The sequence below is a fragment of the Doryrhamphus excisus genome, linkage group LG12, assembly GCF_037039965.1.
Source record: "Doryrhamphus excisus strain RoL-2023G ecotype Guam linkage group LG12, RoL_Dexc_Guam_v1.1, whole genome shotgun sequence".
Classification (NCBI taxonomy): Eukaryota; Metazoa; Chordata; class Actinopteri; order Syngnathiformes; family Syngnathidae; genus Doryrhamphus; species Doryrhamphus excisus.
Genome location: NC_136368.1, coordinates 19,652,429 through 19,674,652, shown reverse-complemented (window position 1 = coordinate 19,674,652; position 22,224 = coordinate 19,652,429). Strand labels below are relative to the sequence as shown.

Sequence of the window (22,224 nt, the reverse complement as noted above, 5' to 3'; positions counted from 1 at the left end):
TAACACTCAAAAGTACTTTCTGGTTCTACCATATCTTACTTATTGTGTGGAAATATGGGGTAATAACTATTAAAGCAATATTCACTCGCTAAATGTACTGCAAAAAAGGCCAGTAAGGATAATTCATAATGCCGGCCTACAGAGAATATACTAACTCCTTATTTCTAAAATCACAAATACTTTGACTTGCTGATATAGTTCATCTTCAAACAGCTAAAATAATGCATAAGGCTAAAAATAACCAATTAGCTAAAAATTAGCCAATACTGATCTCAGGGAAGAAGTACATTTGAAACACTTCTATGCATTGGATGCTCATATCACCTCCTACTTCGGTACGTGACAAAAAAAAAAAAAAAAAAATTAAAACTATATTAGGAAAGCAGGAAGTGAACAAATGTAACAGTTACTGATTGCAAAAGTACCAGATGAAGGGGTAGGATTTAATAAGCTTTGCTTCTTCCTACTCCTTTTGGACATGTGGAACTGGGAACTGATTATGTGATGCACTCAATTGTAATCTGATGCATGTTCAAATGAAATAAAACCATTACCATTACCATTACGAGTGCGCCTGAACGCCTCAAAGTGTGACGAGATCGCAGCAGCGCTGCAATTTGTTCCTTGCTCTGTGTGCATCATATCAACAAATAACGTATAAGTAAGTCTGAATGATTACTTTGTGCATTAAGAGTGAAGATTTCATTTATATTGGCGTTCCAATTAGTCCATGCACGCCCCCCCCCCCCCCAGCAGTGAAAACATGTCACTGCCAGTGGGGATTCTACTGAAAATGAGGGTTCATTGTTGGTTGTATTTTTGTATTTCAGATACAAACCACAATTCTATGCTGTTTGGAATTTTTTTTTGGTTAAGAACATTCATCAGTTATCCCTAAAATACATTACTCTTTAAAAAAAAAACAATACACCACAGCCATTGATGTTGGTCTAAAAGTTATTGGACCGCTTCTTTTTTTTGTTGTTGATTTGTTTAGTTGTTTTTCTTCCACAGCGTTGCAAGCTGTAAGCAATTTGCTCAGAGATGCAAGAGCAGGCCCACAGCAATAAGGCGGTGATATTAAGCAGATTGCATCAGTTTAATCTTACAGAGTGGAGGAGTGAGGCAGAAATGCTCAGTGAACAGCACAAGGACACTCAAACAAGCCTAACGGGAACACCTAATTACTGCTGGAGCGCCGAGCCTACCTCTTGAGGGGCATCTCGGACAACTTGGCCCTGCAATTCATGAACAACCGCAGCCTTAAGTTGACCACTTGACTGAGCACCTGCAGGAGACCACGGAGAAAAGAAGACTTAAAATTAAGGAGCAAAGGCAGAGGGAAAACCAGTGGGCGGGTTTTTAAACAAACAGGGGAGTACTTATTACAGCAACATAAGGCTCAGTGTAGCAGGAGGACTTCGTTTCTTTTGTTATGCTCCAAACGTGATTTTGGTCCGTAAACTTGAGACAAGAGGAAGCATGATCAATGTAAAAAAACTCCCACAAATATTGTCCACACTTCCGGTCTGTCGCGACCATCATTAGGACACAAATGTATTTTAATCTCTATCTGGGCGTTGTAAGGATGACGGGAAAGGGGTCAGTCTTTATTAAAAAAAAAAAAAAAAAAACAGGCTACTGTGGGCCGCAACCACGAAAAACAATATCAGTAAATTTCAACCGTTCCCTCTGCAGGGAGTCGTGCTCCTCAGCCTGCACCTACACGTTCTCTTTTTTTATGACTTTCATATATTTCTTGTATTTAGTGTTTTTATTACTGTGTTTTATGTCCTTCATGTGTTCTGTGTATGGTGTGAGTGACTTAAATGCTCATGACACCAAAACTTTTGTTATTTTTGCAAAGTAGAATTATTATTGGCATCATTTTTTTTTAAATTTTTTATACTGCATGTTTTTTGCCCAGTTTTCTTTTGTTCTTATTAGGGCTGTCAATTGATCCCCCAAAATTTTTTGATCACGATTAATCATGTTAATCTACAGTTAACTCACAATTAATCAAAATTAATCACATACAGAAAGAAGCTTTTATCAATAATACCTAGGGAGGTACATATTTTGGTCCCCAACCACCGGCGTTCAATAGAATGGCTCTTATTGGCATAATTTCTTTCATAATATAATTTCATTCATTTCATAATAAACACTGGAGAAAAAGGAGGAAGTGACATCACTTTGAGAATATTGCATGTTCTGTTTCGTTTTTCGTTCAGTTTTCTTTTGTTCTTATTAGGGCTGTCAATTGATTAAAAATTTTGATCACAATTAATCCTGTTACTCCACAGTTAACTCACAATTAATCAAAATTAATCACATACAGAAAGAAGCTTTAATCGATAATACCTAGGGAGGTACATATTTTGGTCCCCAACCACCGGCGTTCAATAGAATGGCTCTTATTGGCATAATTTCTTTCATAAAAATTTTGATCACGATTAATCCTGTTACTCCACAGTTAACTCACAATTAATCAAAATTAATCACATACAGAAAGAAGCTTTTATCAATAATACAGAGGGAGGTACATATTTTGGTCCCCAACCACTGGCCCGCGGGAAACGTTCAGGCGCAATGATTAAACTGCATGCAGAGGAGAAAAAATTCTGGGAGGGGCCTGCAAAGTAGAATTGGCATCATTTCTTTCATTTCATAATTTCATAATAAATACTGGAGAAAAAGGAGGAAGTGACGTCACTTTGAGAATATTGCATGATCTGTTTCGTTTTTCGTTCAGTTTTCTTTTGTTCTTATTAGGGCTGTCAATTGATTAAAAATTTTGATCATGATTAATCCGGTTACTCTGCAGTTAACTCGGTTAACTATTTTGGTCCCCAACCACCGGGCCGTGGGAAACGTTCAGGCGCAATGATTAAACTGCACGCAGATGAGAAAAAATTCTGGGAGGGGCCTGAACAAAATGAGGCACAAGCAGGTGGGGCGTTCGATGCCTTATAATAGAAATTGGCAGCAGGCTGTTGGGCTCCCCAAATAGCTTTATTGGTCCATGTTGGTCAGGCTATATAGTGTATATCGATCCCCCGACCTGACAGTCCCTGAGCCAAACACTTGCACCAAAGCCCTACAGACTGCTGAATATAATAAATATGTGATTGAACAGAGGGAGATTGAACAATGAGTCAGTTGTTTTGGGGTAGAGGTGGTCAATACGTGGTCTTTCTATGCGCACTGCAGTCTTGTGCTGAGAGAACAAAGCCAACAATGTCTGCTGATGGTGGCTGATTCCCTTGGTCCGACTAAAGAAAGTGAGTCATATTTTCATATTAAGCCAGGGCCATCTGTACAATAAGATGCAGCGAGACATTTTTTTTACGAAAAAACACCAACTTATCTTTCACTAAGCCTGTCTTGACAATGTGGCGTATTTTATGATGTTTATGACATATAAAACAGCTTGTCCATAGGTATGAATGTGAGTGTGAATGGTCGTTTGTCTATATGTGCCCTGTGATTGGCTGGCCACCAGTCCAGGGTGTACCCCGCCTCTTGCACAATGACAGCTGGGATAGGCTCCAGCATACCTATGACCCTAGTGAGAATAAGCGGTATCACAGTGTAGAGGGTGCCGCTGTGCAGCCTATAATAAACATAATGATTGTTATTAATTTTAAAATACATTATTGTACAGTTCTGTAAACTGGGGTAGGCTCCAGCATACTTATGTGACCCTAGCGGGGACAAGCGGTATAGAAAATGAATGTATGGATGGATATGGTACAGTTAATTTTGAGTATTTGTATCATATTTTTTATCATTCCATACGATTAGTATATGGTTACTGCGTGGCTCAGATACGTATAAAAGAAAAGCATTAACTCACAATCAACAGAGTGGACATCTTCTGCGCCGCTCTGGTAAGTGGGTCAACAATGGCCACCACATCGAAAAACACTTCGTTTTCACGTGGCGAGAGCTGGAGCACGCTGAAGGGGAGAACAAAATAATATTACCAATGTCAGCCTAGAAAAAAAGAAGTTTTATCCAGCTTGGAAAAATGCATAAAAAAATGCTCACCTGTGTACGTCTTGGAGGAAGGTCACATCCCTTCTGAGATCCCCCTTGGGGGCCGCGGTTAGGAGGGCATCAACCTTCATGACCAAGTCACTGGCGCTGGTATAAAAAGGGTTGTGCTTATCAAACTGTTGAAAAGGTGGTCTCATACATTTTTTTTGATTCGTATTTGCTTTACAGCGGGGGTCTCAAACACGCGGCCCGTGGGCCAAATGAGGCCCGCAGGACACTAGTTTGAGGCCCCCGCCTTGGTATGAAAGTTTAATGTTTGTAAGTTTGATATGGATGCTGTATGGTATCATGTACCCAGAAAAAATTATTACATTTGATTAATGTTCATGTTAAAGGTTAAATAACTGTTAATAGTTATCCTCCCTATCCGTGTGGAAGTGGTAAGTTTTTGGCTATTTAAGTTTAAAGGAAATAACTTGAAGGCTGCCGTTTAGGTCGGTAGCTGTCTAGTTTGCGAGTTAGCATGTGTCTCAAGACCCTGCAGTTGCGCAATATGTTGTAAATAAAAAAGTATAAATGTGACTATAGTCGTGTTTTGTCATGTCTACAGGGCTCTAATAATGCTTTGTTCATTTTAATCTGAAAAAATAATTTGTCTACACACCAACTATATGTGGTTTCTTAAGTTTTTATTATTTGTCGTTTTATTATTATTATTATATTTATTTATTACTGATTGATTTTCTTTATTCTTGATTTGTTTATTTATTTTTCATCTTATTTTGTGCAGAAAAATACAAATTAAGATATTTGAGAACAGTGGAATGTTTTATCAGAGCTTTTATTATAGAAAATCGGAATCAAAGCACTGAAAAAGTTTGTATATTTTTCCGTTTTTAATAAATGCGTTTTTTGGGGGGGGGAAACCTGATGTGGCCCAGCCTCGCCCAGACCCTAGCTCCAGTGGCCCCCAGGTAAATTGAGTTTGAGACCCCTGCTTTACAGAATTCTCGAGCAGCCATCACGAACAGCAAATAAGAAAAAAAAAAGAAAAGAAACATACTGCTTTGGCTTCATCCCCATCAGTTTAACTTGGACTTTGACTTTCCCTGCAGAGCCGCTTCGAGTAATCTTCTCCAGCAATTGGAAATCCTCTGCAGTGAATTCCTCTTGCTCCTCGAGTGGCCCGAGAAGCTGACACACAAGAGACGAGAAAAAAAAGCCAAACGCAGATTTTAGCATCTTGTATTCACTTTTGCTGAGCGAGGTACTGTTGTCACCATCGCTGACTGAAACTTTGTGGCAGAAAAACAACCTATTAAATTATGAATGAAAACATGGAGAGTTGATGTTTCCTCTAAATGGAACAAGCAACCCCTCTGTCTGCAAATGGTACATCGATACATTGGCCGGCCGATATATCGGACCGATATTTTGCGTTCTTTACTTGAATCGGTATCGGCCGATACGGGTGTGGGTTCGCCGATATATATTTTTCCGCCGCATGATTTACAGACAGGCATCCGCCGGGCAGCTATGTGTTGGCGGAGGACCCTGCAACACACGCAGTCGCGGTACCCCCGCCGCCACATCATAGCAAGGGTACGTTTTCAAAAAAAAGCACTCTCACTAGTTGAGCAGACCAAGAATGAACAACTATGCAACTTTAACGACAAACTGACAAACTATTTACATCGACGGTGCCGCAAAGCATGCTGGCAACCAGGAAGTGATCCAAGCGAAGCTACTAAATAGTTTAGTTTGGGTCTGACAACCAGGAATGCTGCTGAATGCTTCGTCTTTAAAAGCAAAACCAGTATCGGCCACAAATATCGGCCTAAGCAAAATCGGCCATCGGCTAAGGGTGATGAAAAAAAAATCGGTATCGGCCAAAAAAAAAACCACATATCGGTCGATCCCTAGTACAATCCCAATTATACATTAACTTAAGTAAACAATATCAACCACAACTTTGTAGGACTGCTAATTAAGGGTGTCACAACATCTCAAATCACAAGATTTCTCATTCAGAAAGAAAAAGTCTCATGTGTACTATGCCTGGGACGATAATAGTACATTAATTAATCACACAAATTAACTCAATAATTTTTTTTGTTGGCCTCAATGAGTTGTCACGCGTATCTGATTTCCCGTCTCTCGCCTCCAAACAGGAAGGAAAAGGATTCACTCGGTGCAACTTTGGCGTCTTTGTTCTGTAGAACAACGGCATGAATAAAGTGAGGCCTTTTGTCAGTCATAATACATACAGGCAACTCAATCAAGGACAACTGAACTTGAAATATATTATTTAGTACTTGCCATGGGGGTGTTCAATGTAATGTGATTGTAACACAGTGTTTTGCACACTAAAGTTATGGCGGATAAGGAAAGTATGATTATTTTGAATTGTTGTCACCATCTCGTCATACATGGGGAATGCAGTTTATTTTGGATTACTAAGAAAAAAATGAATGGATGATTACTGAACAGACGTGCACCAAAAGTACACCGTAACCCGTACTCACCCTGCCATTGCTGATGACCGCCGCCTGGCCAGCACTCAGTTTTAGGACTTCCCGACAGAAGAGCTGCTGACTGCGGACAAAATCCACTTCTAGAGTGTTGAACTTCTTCTCAAAGGAATCAGAGTCCATGCCCTAAGTACAAAAAAAAAAAAAGTTTTCCGAGGATAATTCATATACTGAATTGAGGTTGTATCGTACAATCCAGGCTGCACGGTGGAAAAAGTGGTTAGCATGCACGGTACAGGGCCAATTAATACTGTAGTATGTGATAACCTATAAGTCCAGCACCTGAATGCTTTCTTTAGTCGTGTACTGTATACTGTTGGATGTCTGGAAGTAGTATTTTCTTCAACATAGTGTGCAGGGTAACACCATAGTTTGACTCTCCCATCAGGAGCCGGTCTTGGGACTCACCACAACAAACTTCCCTTCAATTATACCAAGTTTAAACAACGGGGGTTGGGCTTGAAATAGCAGCGAAAGGAGCAGGAGGCTGCGGCTGTGTTGAGTTGAGACCTGGAGTCAGGGGACATGAGTTTATTATTGGCTGCCAGACAGTGTTGCTGACTGGATTGTGCTGACATTATTGGTATTTACCTGTTCTCCTGAGGAGAGAAATGTTGTAGAAACTAATAACCTGACTCCACAAACACCTCTCACTCCCACGCCTAATTTTTAACAGACAAAACTGGCAGAGGTTTAATTAAAAGTTGGTTTTATTAATTACAAATTGATTAATCTCACTCTCGTACATGTGAGGGCTGACAGCTCGGTCGGTTTGGTTGAAATATCTGACAACCGCATCGATGCGAGGCATCAAGGCTATTGTGAATTACCAAGTAATGTTTGCCTCCTTGTCATTCATTTATCATTCCCCGGCCTTGTGAATTGCCATTTTGTTTTTGACGTGCTGTAATAGGGAAAAAGTCATTGAGCTCGTCTATTGGATCGTACCATTCATTCATTCATTCATTCATTTTCTACCGCTTATCCTCATGAGGGTCGCGGAGGTGCTGGAGCCTATCCCAGCTGTCTTCCGGCGAGAGGCGGGGTACATCCTGTACTGTTGGCCAGCCAATCACAGGGCACATATAGACAAACAACCATTCACACTCACATTCATACCTATGGACAATTTGGAGTGGCTAATTAACCTAGCATGTTTTTGGAATGTGGGAGGAAACCGGAGTACCCGGAGAAAACCCACACATGCACGGGGAGAAGAAGCAAACTCCACACAGAGATGGCCGAGAGTGGAATTGAACTCGGGTCTCCTCACTGTGTGGCCTGCGCGCTAACCACTCGACTCTCGTGCAGCCTCACTGCAGCATTCATTCAATCATTTTCTACCGCTTATCCTCATAAGGGTCGCGGGGGTGCTGGAGCCTATCCCAGCTGTCTTCCGGCGAGAGGCGGGGTACAGCCTGTACTGTTGGTCTGCCAATCACAGGGCACATAAAGGCAAACAACCATTCACACTCACATTCATACCTATGGACAATGTGGAGTCGCTAATTAACCTAGCATGTTTTTGGAACGTGGGAGGAAACCGGAGTACCCGGAGAAAACCCACACATGCACGGGGAGAACATGCAAACTCCACACAGAGATGGCCGAGGGTGGAATCAAACGCAGGTTTCCTAGCTGTGTGGCCTGTGCGATAACCACTGGACCACCGTGCAGCCTCACTGCAGCAGAGAGTTTCACGGCCACGATACCAGAGCAGCGTGCTCAGAGTGGACAGCTACGGGGGCTGATACTGGACATGGTTAAACTCTATATTTTATCAGTATCACTGCCCTGGGCTTTGACACAGTATCATTTCGGCCTTTTCCCGTATCATTCATGGGCGGTTTCTAGGGTACAGGGCCAATTAATACTGTAGTATGTGATACATCAGGATATCCGCCGTCATTTTTAAAAGATGCAGAATCCCGACCCGAATGACATATCAAGTGAAACTGACAGTGAGTGGGCTGCTTGCGTCGATATCCACAGAGCTGCGGAGCATCACACACTGTCTAAATGTATTCTGAGAGCTTATGTTCAGAAGGGGAATGAGAAGATGGGCTCATCAATCATCATTTAGCACAGACAGAGCACTTAAATCAAGAAAGCAATGTCGGACAAATCTCCGCGAGAGACCACATCCAACCTTTTGTTATCCTCCGTTTTGCTTGTAGTTTAATGCCTAAGAATGCTGTCGTTTATTTGCCTGATACAGTCACCCTACTTGTGGGTCAAAAAAAAAAAAAACGCATACATTTCACTGACGATGACTGATTGTGTGCTTCAACTGCTAAAAATGTATTTCCCGGCGGTGCTTCCCTCTGCGGCAGGGAATTTGATTTTTGACTAGGAAATAAGTTTTAGCTTCGCAAACAACCTGAAATCGTTAACATGCAGCAAGCAGGATGTTTTGAAAACGCTTCCTTAACAAGTTTTAACAGCTTTATTGGGTGTAAATTACATTTCACAAAAAAACGAATGCGTAAATTGGGAGTGTAAATGAAAATTAACACTACAATTTGATGCTATCACAGTAGAGCATCACTAGATGTTCTCAGGAAATACAAAGAGAAGCTATGCTATACATTGGTGTAATGTGGAGGGTTTGGGTTTATATATTATGGTACCCCCAAAAGGGTCAAAATGCAATTTCCATGAAGTAGGTCTTCAGGCGAGAGATCGCTAATTAACCTAGCATGTTTTTGGAATGTGGGAGGAAACCGGAGTACCCGGAGAAAACCCACACATGCACGGGGAGAACATGCAAACTCCACACAGAGATGGCCGCGGGTGGAATTGAACTTGGGTCTCCTAGCTGTGTAGCCTGTGCGCTAACATGCGCTCGTTGGTCATGCAGCCTCACTGCAGCATTTATTCATTCATTTTTTACCGATTATCCTCACGAGGGTCGTGGGCGTGCTGGAGCCTATCCCAGCTGTCTTCAGGCGAGAGGTGGGATACAACCTGGACTGGTCACCAGCCAATCACAGAGCACATATAGACACCCTGGACTGGTGGCCAGCCAATCACAGGGCACATATAGACAAACAACCATTCACACATAACAGGCCTGCACGCTAACCACTCGACTGCCGTGCAACAGAGGCAACATTCATTAATATTCTACCGCTTGTCCTCTCAAGGGTCGCGGAGGATGCTGGAGCCTATCCCAGCTGTCCTCGTGCGAGAGGCGGGGTACACATTCTGGACTGGTGGCCAGCCAATCACAGGGCACATATACACAAACAACCATTCACACTCACATTCATACCTATGGACAATTTGGAGTCGCTAATTAACCTAGCATGTTTTTGGAATGTGGGAGTACCCGGAAAAAACCCACACATGCACGGAAAGAACATGCAAACTCCACACAGAGATGGCCGTGGGTGGAATTGAACACGGGTCTCCTAGCTGGGTGGCCTGCGCGATAACCACTCGTCCACCGTGCAGTCTCACTGCAGCATATGCATTGAATTTCCACGGTAAAGTGTCCCAAATATCAGGGCCAATTTGTCCTGCTATTCAGTTTTTCACCGAGATGAAGTGTGAATTGTTCGACAGACAGATAACACGTTTATTGTTTACAGGTAGCGTTACCTTGATTTTGTTTGTTTGGGCCAATTACATGCATGGCTGGTACGGTATATTGCCAAGCTATTTACTGAGCTGAAAAAAGATATCTCCGTAGTCTCTAAAAGTCAGTAAATGCAGAGTGTAGTCACAGTCAAGTGGGAACGTGTGAGGGAAAAAGTCACTAGCAGTGAAGCTGCCAGTCAAACGTATGCAGTCGTTTGGCTGTCGGTACATTAGGTCCATCAGTGAGTTGTTTTCTTTCATACAAGTGAGAGACGCGGTGCTGTTGCCTCTCCTGCAATTAAGATGATATTATTTCAAAGCTTGTATGGCGCACCCGGGTGTCTTTAAATAACCGGGAAGACACCTAGCTGCTCAAATTGGTAAATATTCTAAAAAAAAAAAAACTCCTATGTGAGCCACTTAGCCGGCTTCTTAAAATTGCTGGACAGAATGGGGAAAAACAAGTGGATTTTTGGCTCGGGGTTTAATGGAGGTCGTACATTTGACTCAGAACTGAAACGTCAGCATTAAAATATATCGCAGTGGAAGCACCGCCGATGAACGGTCAAATGTCAAAAAGTAGCAAAAAGGAAAAGAAAAAAGAGCCAATTTGCCCGACACAGGAAATGAATGCAAACTGCTGGCAGGGGTCTCAAACATGCGGGCCGCGGGCCAAAAGTGGCCCGCTGGACACTAGTTTGAGGCCCCCGCCTTGATATGAAATTTTAATGTTAGTGCGGCCCGCGCAAGTTTGAAAAAATTATTACGTTTGATTAATGTTCATGTTAAGGGTTAAATAACTGTTAATAGTTATCCTCCCTATCCGTGTGGAAGTGGTAAGTTTTTGGCCTTTTAGGTTTAAAGGAAATAACTTGGAGGCTACCGTTTAGGTCGTTAGCTCTCTAGTTTGCGAGTTAGCATGTGTCTCAAGACCCTGCAGTTGTGCAATATGTTGTAAATAAAAAGAGTATAAATGTGACTATAGTCGTGTTTTGTCATGTCTACAGGGCTCTAATAATGCTTTGTTCATTTTAATCTGAAAAAAATTATTTGTCTACCCACCCATATGTGGTTTTGTTAAGTTTTTATTATTTGCCGTTTTATTATTATTATTATATTTATTGCTGATGATTGATTTTCTTTATTCTTGATTTGTTTATTTATTTTTCATCTTATTTTGTGTAGAAAAATAAAAATTAAGATATTTGAGAACAGTGGAATGTTTTATCAGAGCTTTTCTTGTAGAAAATCGTAACCAAAGCAAAGTTTATTAATTTTTCTGTTTTTAATAAATGCGTTTTTGGTTTTTTTTTGAAAACCTGAGGCGGCCCAGGTAAATTGAGTTTGAGACCCCTGCTCTAATGTGTCCTTTACCTGCAGCAGCAAGTTCTTCATCTTGGTCCCCTGCTGGAGGAGCTGGTTACTTTCCTCCCTGAGAAGTTTTTGCACAAACTCAGCTGCAGCTTTATTCTTCTGGGTGAGGAGAGAAGCCCAGATAGCCCGGTACAGAACCGTGTTATCTTCGCTGGGCCTTCCACTGGGATTATCTATCACCCCCACTCGCACTCCAGGGTTGGTTCTCTGCTTGTGACACACATACAGAAACACACAAATCACACATTTTATTTTGAGCACAGACTCCAGGAAGAAGCGTTGATTGGTTGATGCCGCTATTAGAAATAATCTAACCGTTAGCAGTAGATGTTTACTTTGAGAAAGATCTGCATCAGACCACAGAAAAACACTACACTGTTTTTGACAAATACAAAGATGAGTCGTTGTTTTCTGTGTATGAATGAATGACACCTAGCTTCAGTATTTATTTCTAAATTGAGAAATTTAAATTTAAAAACTGGACACGCACCAACAAATACAAATACACGGTGTAGACATTGAAACGGTGAAGGAAAATACATATCTGGGGATCACAATAGAAACCTCATATTACAAATATACAACATAAGGTGGCCAGAAATATTTCAATGTTGTACAAAGTAAAAATTTGTTGTCAATCAAAAATTACTCCATACTCTTTATTGCTCTCTGGTTCTACCATATCTTACTTATTGTGTGGAAATATGGGCTAATAACTATAAAAGCAATCTTCACTCGTTAAATGTACTGCAAAAAAGGTCAGTAAGGATAATTCATAATGCCGCCTACAGAGAACATACTAACTCCTTATTTCTAAAATCACAAATACTTCAACATGCTGATATAGTTCATCTTCAAACAGCTAAAATAATGCATAAGGCTAAAAATTACTAAAAATAGCTAAAAATGTCATCCAATACTTCTCTACAAGAGAGGAGAAATATGATCTCAGGGAAGAAGTACATTTGAAACACTTCTATGCTAGGACTACGTTAAAAAGCCATAGCATTTCAGTATGTGGAATCAAACTATGGAATGGATTGAGTAAGGAAATCAAACAATGCACAACGATGAGCCAATTCAAGAAACAATACAAGCAGTTGATGTTTGCTAAATACAAGGATGAAGAGTCTTGAACCAGTCATGATGTGCTATATATATCACTATATTGACACTTACTATGGTACCCATTATGGCATTGGATGCTCATATCACCTCATACTTCGGTACGGACCAAAAAAAAATAAAAATAAAAATACAAAAAAATTTTAAAATACAAAAATTAAAAAAATATTTTAAAAAATTACATAAATACACAAATACATAAATAAAAAAAAAAACTATATTAAGAAAGCAGGAAGTGAACAAATGTAACAGTTACTGATTGTAAAAGTACCAGATGGAGAGGTAGGATTTAATAAGCTTTGCTTCTTCCTACTCCTTTTGGACATGTGGAACTGTGAACTGATTATGTGATGCATTCAATTGTAATCTGATGCATGTTCAAATGAAATAAAACCATTACCATTACCAAATTGCGTTAAATCCACGCAAAAAAAATGTGCTAATGACGGAATTCTGGTTATTAAACTGTACGATGTATTACATAGTATGTGTTTCATAGCGACACCAAACCACAACTGCTCCGTCTGTCACTGCTGTCTTATCTTCAGCTACTTAATTCCGTTCAGTAACGTAATGAGGTGTAAACATATCCATGACAAAATGTAATTCCGTGAAACTCTCGTTTTCAATGAAATGGAAGTGACGAGTGACAGTGGAGGTGTTACTCACCAAATGTTTTAAGGCGCCAAGTAACAATTTTCTTCCAGTGGCTTTCTCAAAATCACCTACAATCCACATTGTCACAGTGCTAATGCCGTCGTCATCTGATAAGAGAAGAAACTCAACATGACAATTTGAAGCATCAAACAATAACAACGCTGAGTATAAAGATGGCATAAAGATTTTCTGTCAATTAATTTTGAACTTTTCTTAGTGGAAGGACTATCAATATATATACTCTCAATATAGCAATACCTCTTTGTATGAGGATCAACCTGCTCAATATGAAGCTAGATGGAGGAATTATTTTTCTATTGTAGCATTAATAAATAGCAACAAATGTTTTGTGCTCATTGTATTAAAAAAAATAAATAAAAGTTTCCCACCATTATTGGTAAAATATTTCATTCGCTTCGCCATCACAGCGGTTTTGTCTCTGGAATCCAGGAATGAAAACATACTTGTGTCCTCCCAGTCATTCACAACTAATGCAGGGGGAAGAAAAACATTAAAGAGCAAAAATAAAAATAATAGTTTGATATTTCAACACTTTAGGAGGGTTTATGGGGTTACCTGGCGTGGCGGTGAAGTCCAGGTACTTCCGGCTTGTACTTAAAATAAGTGGGTTCATTCTGGGTACTACATTGGCCTGATCCATTAGGTAATCGACCACGTCTGTCCCCTCAGTCAGCTGACCCTGTAGGACAGCAGTTACTACAACATTTCTGTTCACCATAATAAAGACTAATCCTCTAAATATGTGTTTCATGCACACTATACTGTTGTGTACACCCCACGTATTTCAGCAGTTTATTACCAAATTGTTACCAAACTTTACCAACTAAGGGCCCACTTGAAAATCTAAAAAAATGTCTGTGGCCCACCTTTGTCCTATAAACAGTACATTGACGAAAGCACTTAATAATAACAATAGGTTCTAATAATAATAAATTATTATTACTATAACCTATTATTATTGTTGTACAATGTATTACACAATAATAATAATAATAATAATAATAATAATACCATATGATGAAATAAAATAATAATAATGTTATTATTATTATTATATGTTATTATTATTATTATTATGTAATAATATAATTATTGTATAATAATACCCAGATAATAATAATAAATAATAATAATTATTATTATTATTATTATTGTTATAAGAATAATGTTGTTATTATTATTATTATTATTATCAATAATAATGTTATTCTTATTATTCTTATTATTATTATTATTATAACTCTCTGGTCATCATGCCAGTCTTGAACGTTCCAATCATAAACTGTATAAGGTTCGTAAAATATTGTGACAGGTCAATAACACGCAATAGGTTGTTACTTAGGCCTATAAACATTTTTTTTAAATATAAATATTATATATATTATTTATATAAATATAAATATAAATATTGTACAAAATAAAAATAATTTTAAAAATAATACTTGCAAAAATGTATCATATTTTTAATGACCTCTCATGGCCCACCTGCATTGCCACCGCGGCCCACACTTTGAGAATCACGGGTCTAAATAACTCAAGCAGGATGGTGGTAGCCTCACGGTCTGCGGCTGCATGAGTACTATCTGCACTGGGTGAGCTGTGGTTCATTGAGGGAAACAAGAACCACGGCATGGACGTGTACTTGCTGAAATGATTGCTATGATAACGTGAGGGTTGTACTCACTTTTGTGAGATTCTGTATTCATGAACTGCCATTAGTAAAGCAACTCATTGTTTTGATTGCACACTTATATTAGATTTATATAGAGTTAACCTTCATAAGGTCGGGAATAAAAAGTCATACCATAAAAACAGCCCTCTGGAAGGTAGTGGTGGAGTCCATAATGCGCTGCAAGATGACACTCTCCAGCTCATTGGGTTCCATCTCATCTGGACTCAGGGGGACTCCATTAAATAAAGCCAGAGGAAGGGCGCCGAGGCCACTCTTTCTGTAAAAGAGTGCACCATCCTAGGGCACATAAAAAATATTTGGCTACTTCTCGTCGCTGATAATTAATACCAGTAATGCCAATATTTTACAATTGTACCTTCCTTTTGCCATCATATTCCGATTCGGCTCCGAGGATCATTTCGGCGTTGGCTTTAGGGAATTTACTCTTCAGGAAGGTCGTGATTGTGTCAGCCGTCAGTGTCTCCCCTTCATCGACTCTGCTGTACAACTGCAAGAGAAACTGACAGGTCAGATCTGATTTGACTCTCCTAACATCTCGCCGCAGTCAATAATTTCCGAGAACTATTTGACAAGGCCGCTACCACAGGCAGCCCCAGTAACTCCCACGGTGCCAACATGTCAAAACAATGGGATAACCAGGGCTGCAATAAAACAAGTTGACTTTTCAAGAAGAAGAACATACTAGACGGGCGAGCAAGACACTTTAGTTATTCATTCACAAATGCATATAGAGCAACGGAGATTTATGCATGTGATATACTTACTGAGGCCACGGATATCAACGCCTGGGATAAATCATACTCGTCTGCGATGTAATTCAGAAGTCGGTAAAAGCCGACCCCGGCATCTGAGAAGCCATCAATCTCATCGTCGCGGTTGACAACAAACACATATCCAATTCTGAAGAAAGTGAGCAAAACAAGTATTCAATTTGCAGATGAAATGAGAAACAGGGGGTCTGGTGAGGATTATAAATGCCCCGAAAGTGGGCCATAAAACAGCAACAGATGCACCAACCTCAGGGGGATCTTGTGTTTGTAGAAGAGCTGGGCGAGTTTCACCAACTCGACACTTTTCTCCTCTTCCGGATCGAGGAATAGCACCTAGAAGTAGTCGGGAGACAGGTTGTTTTAGTTAGCTAACAGAACATACAAATGAGCTTGGTATATTAGTTGACGTTAGAACACCTGAGACACAGTTCATACAGGAAATGACATCCAGGAGCAACAAGCATACATTTACGAAAATAATCATACCTAAATAAACATTGGGAATTGGGAAATCCAGTCCTAAAGCACCAAAAGTGCTGCAAATACTAAATATTGTATGAAATAACTCATACAGGTAATTCATTAACCTATTAGAATGTCTGCCATTCTGGGAGCTCACCAAGTTGAAAAGATTCCGTCTGATCTGTCGGATGACTCCAGGGAAGGCGGTTCTCAGCAGCTCCTGAACAGCCGCCGGCCAGCTGCTGTACATCGGGTCATTCTCAATGTCATTCATCCACTGAAAAGACATATGACACTATTTACACCGTGATTTCTTTCAGCCTTTCAGAACAGAGCTAAGAAAAATAATATGCTCAATGTCACTTGAGACTTCAGCAAATCCTGTTCAGCTTCACATCAGTGAGTAACTTAAGATAGGTCACGACTGGTACAGGTTCCTGGCGCTAGTCGATGTGCAAAAAACCCCGCAAGAAACGGCGTGCACGCATGAAACGTGCTGCAGAGGTTCTTTGTCGTATCAAACTCTACAGGCACTTGTGTAATTTTTTTAACTGGGTGAGGAAAAAGCACAAAATCCATCCATCCATTTTCTATACTGTTTATGCTCACAAGGGTCGCGGGCATGCTGGAGGCTATCCCAGCTGTCTTTGGGCGACTGGTCGCCAGCCAATGGCAGGGCACATATAGACAAACAACCATTCACACCACACATACAAAATAAGCAGGCAAAAATGTACCACTTCCACACTGAATATTAGGCAATAGTCAACTACTAAAGAGCTAAAAAAAAAAAAAAAATTAGTAAAAAATAAAAAAATAAATTAAAAATTAAAAATTAAAAATTAAAAATTAAAAATTAAAAATTAAAAATTAAAAATTAAAAATTAAAAATTAAAAATTAAAAATTAAAAATTAAAAATTAAAAATTAAAAATTAAAAATTAAAAATTAAAAATTAAAAATTAAAAATTAAAAATTAAAAATTAAAAATTCGTATGGCCAAAGTGTGTCTTTCATACATTTTGCTGGTGTCAGGTTTAGGGAAAATATCACTGCATTCGGTATGCTGGAGCCTATCCCAGCTGTCTTCAGGCGAGAGGCAGGGTACACCCTGGACTGGTCGCCAGCCAATCACAGGGCACATATGAGAGTCATTGTGAGAGGTCTCACTCGCTCACATTTTGTATTTGCTGACTTTAAGATCTAACATGCCAACAATAAAGACAAATAGTAATACAAAAATATGCTTGCTGACTGTTCGGAAATTTATATTTTTGTCCCGAGAATAATGTGTCACTAGAACTCACCATTATAGCTGGATGTCTAATATCTAATGCGTAGCTGTCTGTCACGTGGTTCACAGGTGATTTTAGAAGTTTGCTCTGATGCTCTCCGTTTACACCCAAGTTGTGAAGACCCTCCAAGACCCTGGCCTCTCCTCTGAGGATCTCCAAAATGCTATCAATGAAAGATCACATGTTTCTGAAACTGCTGCAAAACTTGTGATCGTATGGTATAAAGCGGCCCACTGGAACCCCCCCACCTGAAAGGATTGTGAATGTCCAGATCGATGTGCAGACCGTTGATGAAGAGCTCTCCGTCTCCTGGATGAACACCAATCGCCTCACTGAGATGCTGACAGAACAAGCACAAAGTGCATTGCTTTGAATGTTTTTACGATCACAAAGAAAAGGTGCTACAGAACAGAATCAAGGACACAAGTCTGAGAAAAAAAAATGATGTGATGATGAAGCAAAAGCTATTTCAGATAGAGATCAGAGACTCATCATCTAAACTCGTGAAAGCTTCTTTTTTTTTTTTTTGCTATGTCATGTTTGGACACGGCTTACGATACAGCACCTTTTGGTTCTCTTCAATTTCTTTTCTCATCTCATTCTTTACGGCCACTCTTGTCAGTGATCTGTGGGAATAGTAAAGCAGTACAGTAAAACATACGGTCACTATCGGTTTTATTACGCTGGGAGACACGGGTAAAATGACAGCTTTAATCTCTGAAAACCTGGTGCGGAACCTGGAGTCAAATACGATGAAAACCGCCAACTCTTACTCATCACTTTTTGTTAAGTTAGAGGATTAAGTACAAGCATACATATGTGTTATTGTAAGAACTAATAGGGGTTCATTTAATACAGTAAATATGTTCAAATAACTACAGTGGAAGCTTTCCGAGTGTCTGTGAACGTGACATGAATGTATGGATGCGAGGTGAGGATGGACAGTATGGCCGACAGTAGTCTCTTTTATTTTTACAATAAAGAGATTATTGATTGGCCACCTCCTCGTCATCCTTAGAACATACATACAATTTTTAATGAATCTACGTAATGTATTTTCTAACCTTGCCTTGGCTGGAAAATTTTGACTGATGTCCCGCATGAGCTTCAAAGCATCAAACTTCGGCACGGACAGGATTCTAGCAGCTGCTTGGAAGCTCAGGTCTGCAGGGATGAAATAATGACATCAGAGTGGTACAATAGAAATAAGTATGTGTCTATAAAAAAAGCTGTCGCTAATAGGAGGCCAACACAATATTTGACTGCATACCTTGCAGCTCCCACACTTTGAGAGGGGCCATGTCATTGGTGCTATCCAAGAGATGCTTACGAAGTTCAGCAAGTTGATCCTGGAGTTCTGGATGAGATTTCCTTGACAGAAATATAAGACACAAATCAATTTGGATTTTTTTTTCCCCCCACAAATGTGAATGTACATTCACTGGCCATAACAATAGGATTAGGTACACCAGCATTTAATGACATCCAGTAGAAGAGTTACTGTTCCACTCATGAGTCAGTGAGGAAATGGTAGGTCTTTCTTTGGTAGGAGCCAACAACAAGTCATTCGTGAATATGAAAGTCTGACTCACAGTGTCGTCTTACAAACAAACAAAAAAAGTTAAAATCATCATACAGCAACGTAACACTTTATTCTTGTAAAATTGCGACAAAGATAACTAGTTTTGTCTCTTACTTATTCCCGTAATATCATATTATTAATATATAATATTATTTATATAATATCATATTTTATATATATTATGTAATAATATTATGAATATATTGTTAATATTATTATATTACTGCTTTTTCTTCCACTTTTTGTGTTGCTTTAAAAAAGTTAAAATCATCATACAGCAACTTAACACTTTATTCTTGTAAAATTGCGACGAAGATTACTAGTTTTGTCTCTTACTTATTCCCCTAATATTATATTATTAATATATAATATTAATTTAATATTTTATATTTATAATAATATATTATTAATATTATTATATTACTGCTTTTTTCCACATTTTGTGTTCCTTTAAAAAAGTTAAAATCATCATACAGCAACTTAACACTTAATTCTTGTAAAATTGCGACGAAGATTACTAGTTTTTGTCTCTTGCTTTTTTTTTCTCTTGCAATTTGATATTTTATATTTTATATTTTATATTTTATAATAATATTATTAATATATTATTATATTACTGCTTTTTTCTTCACACTTTTTGTGTTCCTGTTTAATTGTATTTTTAGAATGTGCCGAGAGCCATTGTAAAAACAGCTGCAGGCAACAAATAGACCCCGGGCCCCACTTTGGACACCGCTGGTTTAATTGTCATACAATTTACATGCAAAACATTTAAACTTTTTACTTTAATGTTCCAAAAAAGAATCCTTGGACTTCATCATTATCACCATCTTCCGTATGAATGAATGTCTTTGAATCTACAGACAAAAAAAACATCTATTTTATGACCTTGAACACGGCACAGGTTAAACATACACACATTCAATTAACTGCAGACTGACCTTTGACTTCGGTGTCGTCCACTGCTTTGTATTCTGTGCTTTTGATTGCTAGCTCCACGCCATAGCCCGACAAGAGCATCTTCTGCTGCTTTGGGTTCTGTTTAAATGATTATAGTCATGAAAGTAGATACATGATACTGGAAAAGAAGATTATATGGAAATATTTTCCAGATGCATACTTTTCTTGCCATTTGTTACTTGCACCACTAAAGAGCTCATAGCTAATAATCCCCATCAGTCTTCTAGACCCATTTATTTGCAAAGTGGGCTGACTATATAAGTCCTTTGCTTTGGAATTATGCTGATTAAATGCAAAATATACCTTGTTGATAAGACACTCAAGGGTCGTAACTACCCATGCACACAATTTCTTCCCAGTTAATAAAAAAAACATAGCCGGCTTTAAATGTTACAAGATGCACTGAGAACTATAAAAAGCCAATTTTGTATTGCTGATGCTAAATCTACCTAATAACATCTCTCTTTTTTAAGTGTTGCTAAAATTGCTTTCTGGGGAAAAAAATATACATATGCATTTAAAAGAGGTTGATAGAATATTTTCAAAGTTAGAGCATAGAAAACCTCTTTATGACCTTATAAAACATTTTAACATTATTAGAGCCCTGTGAGCATGAAATAACACCCCTACAGTCACCTTCATACTTGTATGACCTAATATAGTAGACATTCATTCATTCATTCATTTTCTGCCACTTTTTCCTCACGGGGGTCGCGGGGGTGCTGGAGCCTATCCCAGCTGTCTAAGGGCGAGAGGCGGGGTACGCCATGGACTGGTCGCCAGCATATAGACAAACAACCATTCACACCACACATACAAAATAAGCAGGCAAAAATGTACCACTTCCACACTGAATATTAGGCAATAGTCAACTACTAAAGAGCTAAAAAAAATAATTAAAAATAAATAAATAAAACAACAAAATAATAATAATAATGACAATAATAATGACAATAATAATGATAATTATTAAAATTATTAAAATTATTAAAATTATTAAAATTATTAAAATTATTAAAATTATTAAAATTATTAAAATTATTAAAATTATTAAAATTATTAAAATTATTAAAATTATTAAAATTATTAAGATAATGATTGTTATTAATAATGATGATTATTATTAATAATAGTATTATTATTATTATAAATATACTTTTTTTTTTACCCGCGATGAGTTAGGGAGCCATATTCAAACCACTATGTAGCAAAGAATGATCATATTGCTAAAATTCTGAGTGATTATTTGCAAAATTGGGCACCAGAAAAAGGTTCTGATTAAAATTAACTATGCCCCACTATCTGTCTGCTGTGACAGATGGATCTCTCAAATGCGTATGTGCCAGAAGTGTCTTGGGGAAAGGTGCAAACGCTAGACTCTGGTGTAGGTGGATGATGCTACAGTCCAATCAAAGAAACCCGAACGCTTGGCTGATCTGCACAGAGCTTTTCTAAAACAGCCACAACACTCGCAAGTCGGGCTTGAATAAAAGGGTTGACCACAACACTGAATGGCTGCGACCCCGCAGATGTTTATTATATAATAGTTTGCTGTAATGGAGAACCTTGACACAAGTATTCACAGCTAGCCCTACACTGGGCATTCGGCAGCACAGCTGAAAGACCTTTACAGCAACTCTTCTTCAATACATCCAGTATGAAAGGAATGTCAATCTTCCGTTTTTAAAGAAAACTTTCTTTCAACGAGTATGACAATTAAGAATCCTGCTTAAGGCAGGGTTTTCCAAACCTTTTTCATCCAAGGCCCGTACTGAAAACCAAAGGTTGAGGGAGGCCACATTTTTTTAAATTTTGTAAAAAGGCTAGAAAAATACTTCACACATATTTAAAGTAGGGGTGTCTTAGAATAGTCAACTATTTGACCATTCCATTCAGAGGAGTATGATTCGACTATCAATCAAGATGTTACCATTCTGACTACATGGGCTACATGGGCTACATACCACTTCCACACTGAAGGCGGGGTCATTTGACTGGTGGCCAGCCAATCACAGGGAACATATAGACAAACAACCATTCACACCACACATACAAAATAAGAAGGCAAAAATGTACCACTTCCACACTGAAGGCGGGGTCATTCGACTGGTGGCCAGCCAATCACAGGGCACATATAGACAAACAACCATTCACACCACGCATACAAAATA

At 38.8% G+C, this 22,224-nt stretch overlaps 1 protein-coding gene across 2 annotated transcripts in view; it reads right to left on the bottom strand.

Annotated features, from left to right (window-relative positions):
• uggt2 (UDP-glucose glycoprotein glucosyltransferase 2) overlaps positions 1–22,224 on the bottom strand; it is a 46,010-nt gene that overhangs the window by 19,501 nt on the left and 4,285 nt on the right. Inside the window, exons 6-26 of one of the 2 annotated variants that reach the window (XM_078794986.1) lie at positions 20,035–20,131; positions 19,878–19,950; positions 18,782–18,882; positions 18,576–18,675; positions 18,077–18,137; positions 17,760–17,851; positions 17,524–17,674; positions 16,375–16,494; positions 16,003–16,088; positions 15,750–15,885; positions 15,341–15,472; positions 15,097–15,261; positions 13,848–13,971; positions 13,661–13,759; positions 13,284–13,378; positions 11,490–11,699; positions 6,528–6,659; positions 5,066–5,196; positions 4,054–4,149; positions 3,860–3,962; positions 1,209–1,288 (exon numbers count right to left, since the gene is read on the bottom strand). In XM_078794986.1, coding sequence (XP_078651112.1) covers positions 1,209–1,288; positions 3,860–3,962; positions 4,054–4,149; positions 5,066–5,196; positions 6,528–6,659; positions 11,490–11,699; positions 13,284–13,378; positions 13,661–13,759; positions 13,848–13,971; positions 15,097–15,261; positions 15,341–15,472; positions 15,750–15,885; positions 16,003–16,088; positions 16,375–16,494; positions 17,524–17,674; positions 17,760–17,851; positions 18,077–18,137; positions 18,576–18,675; positions 18,782–18,882; positions 19,878–19,950; positions 20,035–20,131 — 2,384 coding nt within the window. The remainder of the gene's footprint in view (positions 1–1,208; positions 1,289–3,859; positions 3,963–4,053; positions 4,150–5,065; positions 5,197–6,527; positions 6,660–11,489; positions 11,700–13,283; positions 13,379–13,660; positions 13,760–13,847; positions 13,972–15,096; positions 15,262–15,340; positions 15,473–15,749; positions 15,886–16,002; positions 16,089–16,374; positions 16,495–17,523; positions 17,675–17,759; positions 17,852–18,076; positions 18,138–18,575; positions 18,676–18,781; positions 18,883–19,877; positions 19,951–20,034; positions 20,132–22,224) is intronic. The other variant, XM_058082382.2, reaches the window with a different exon arrangement.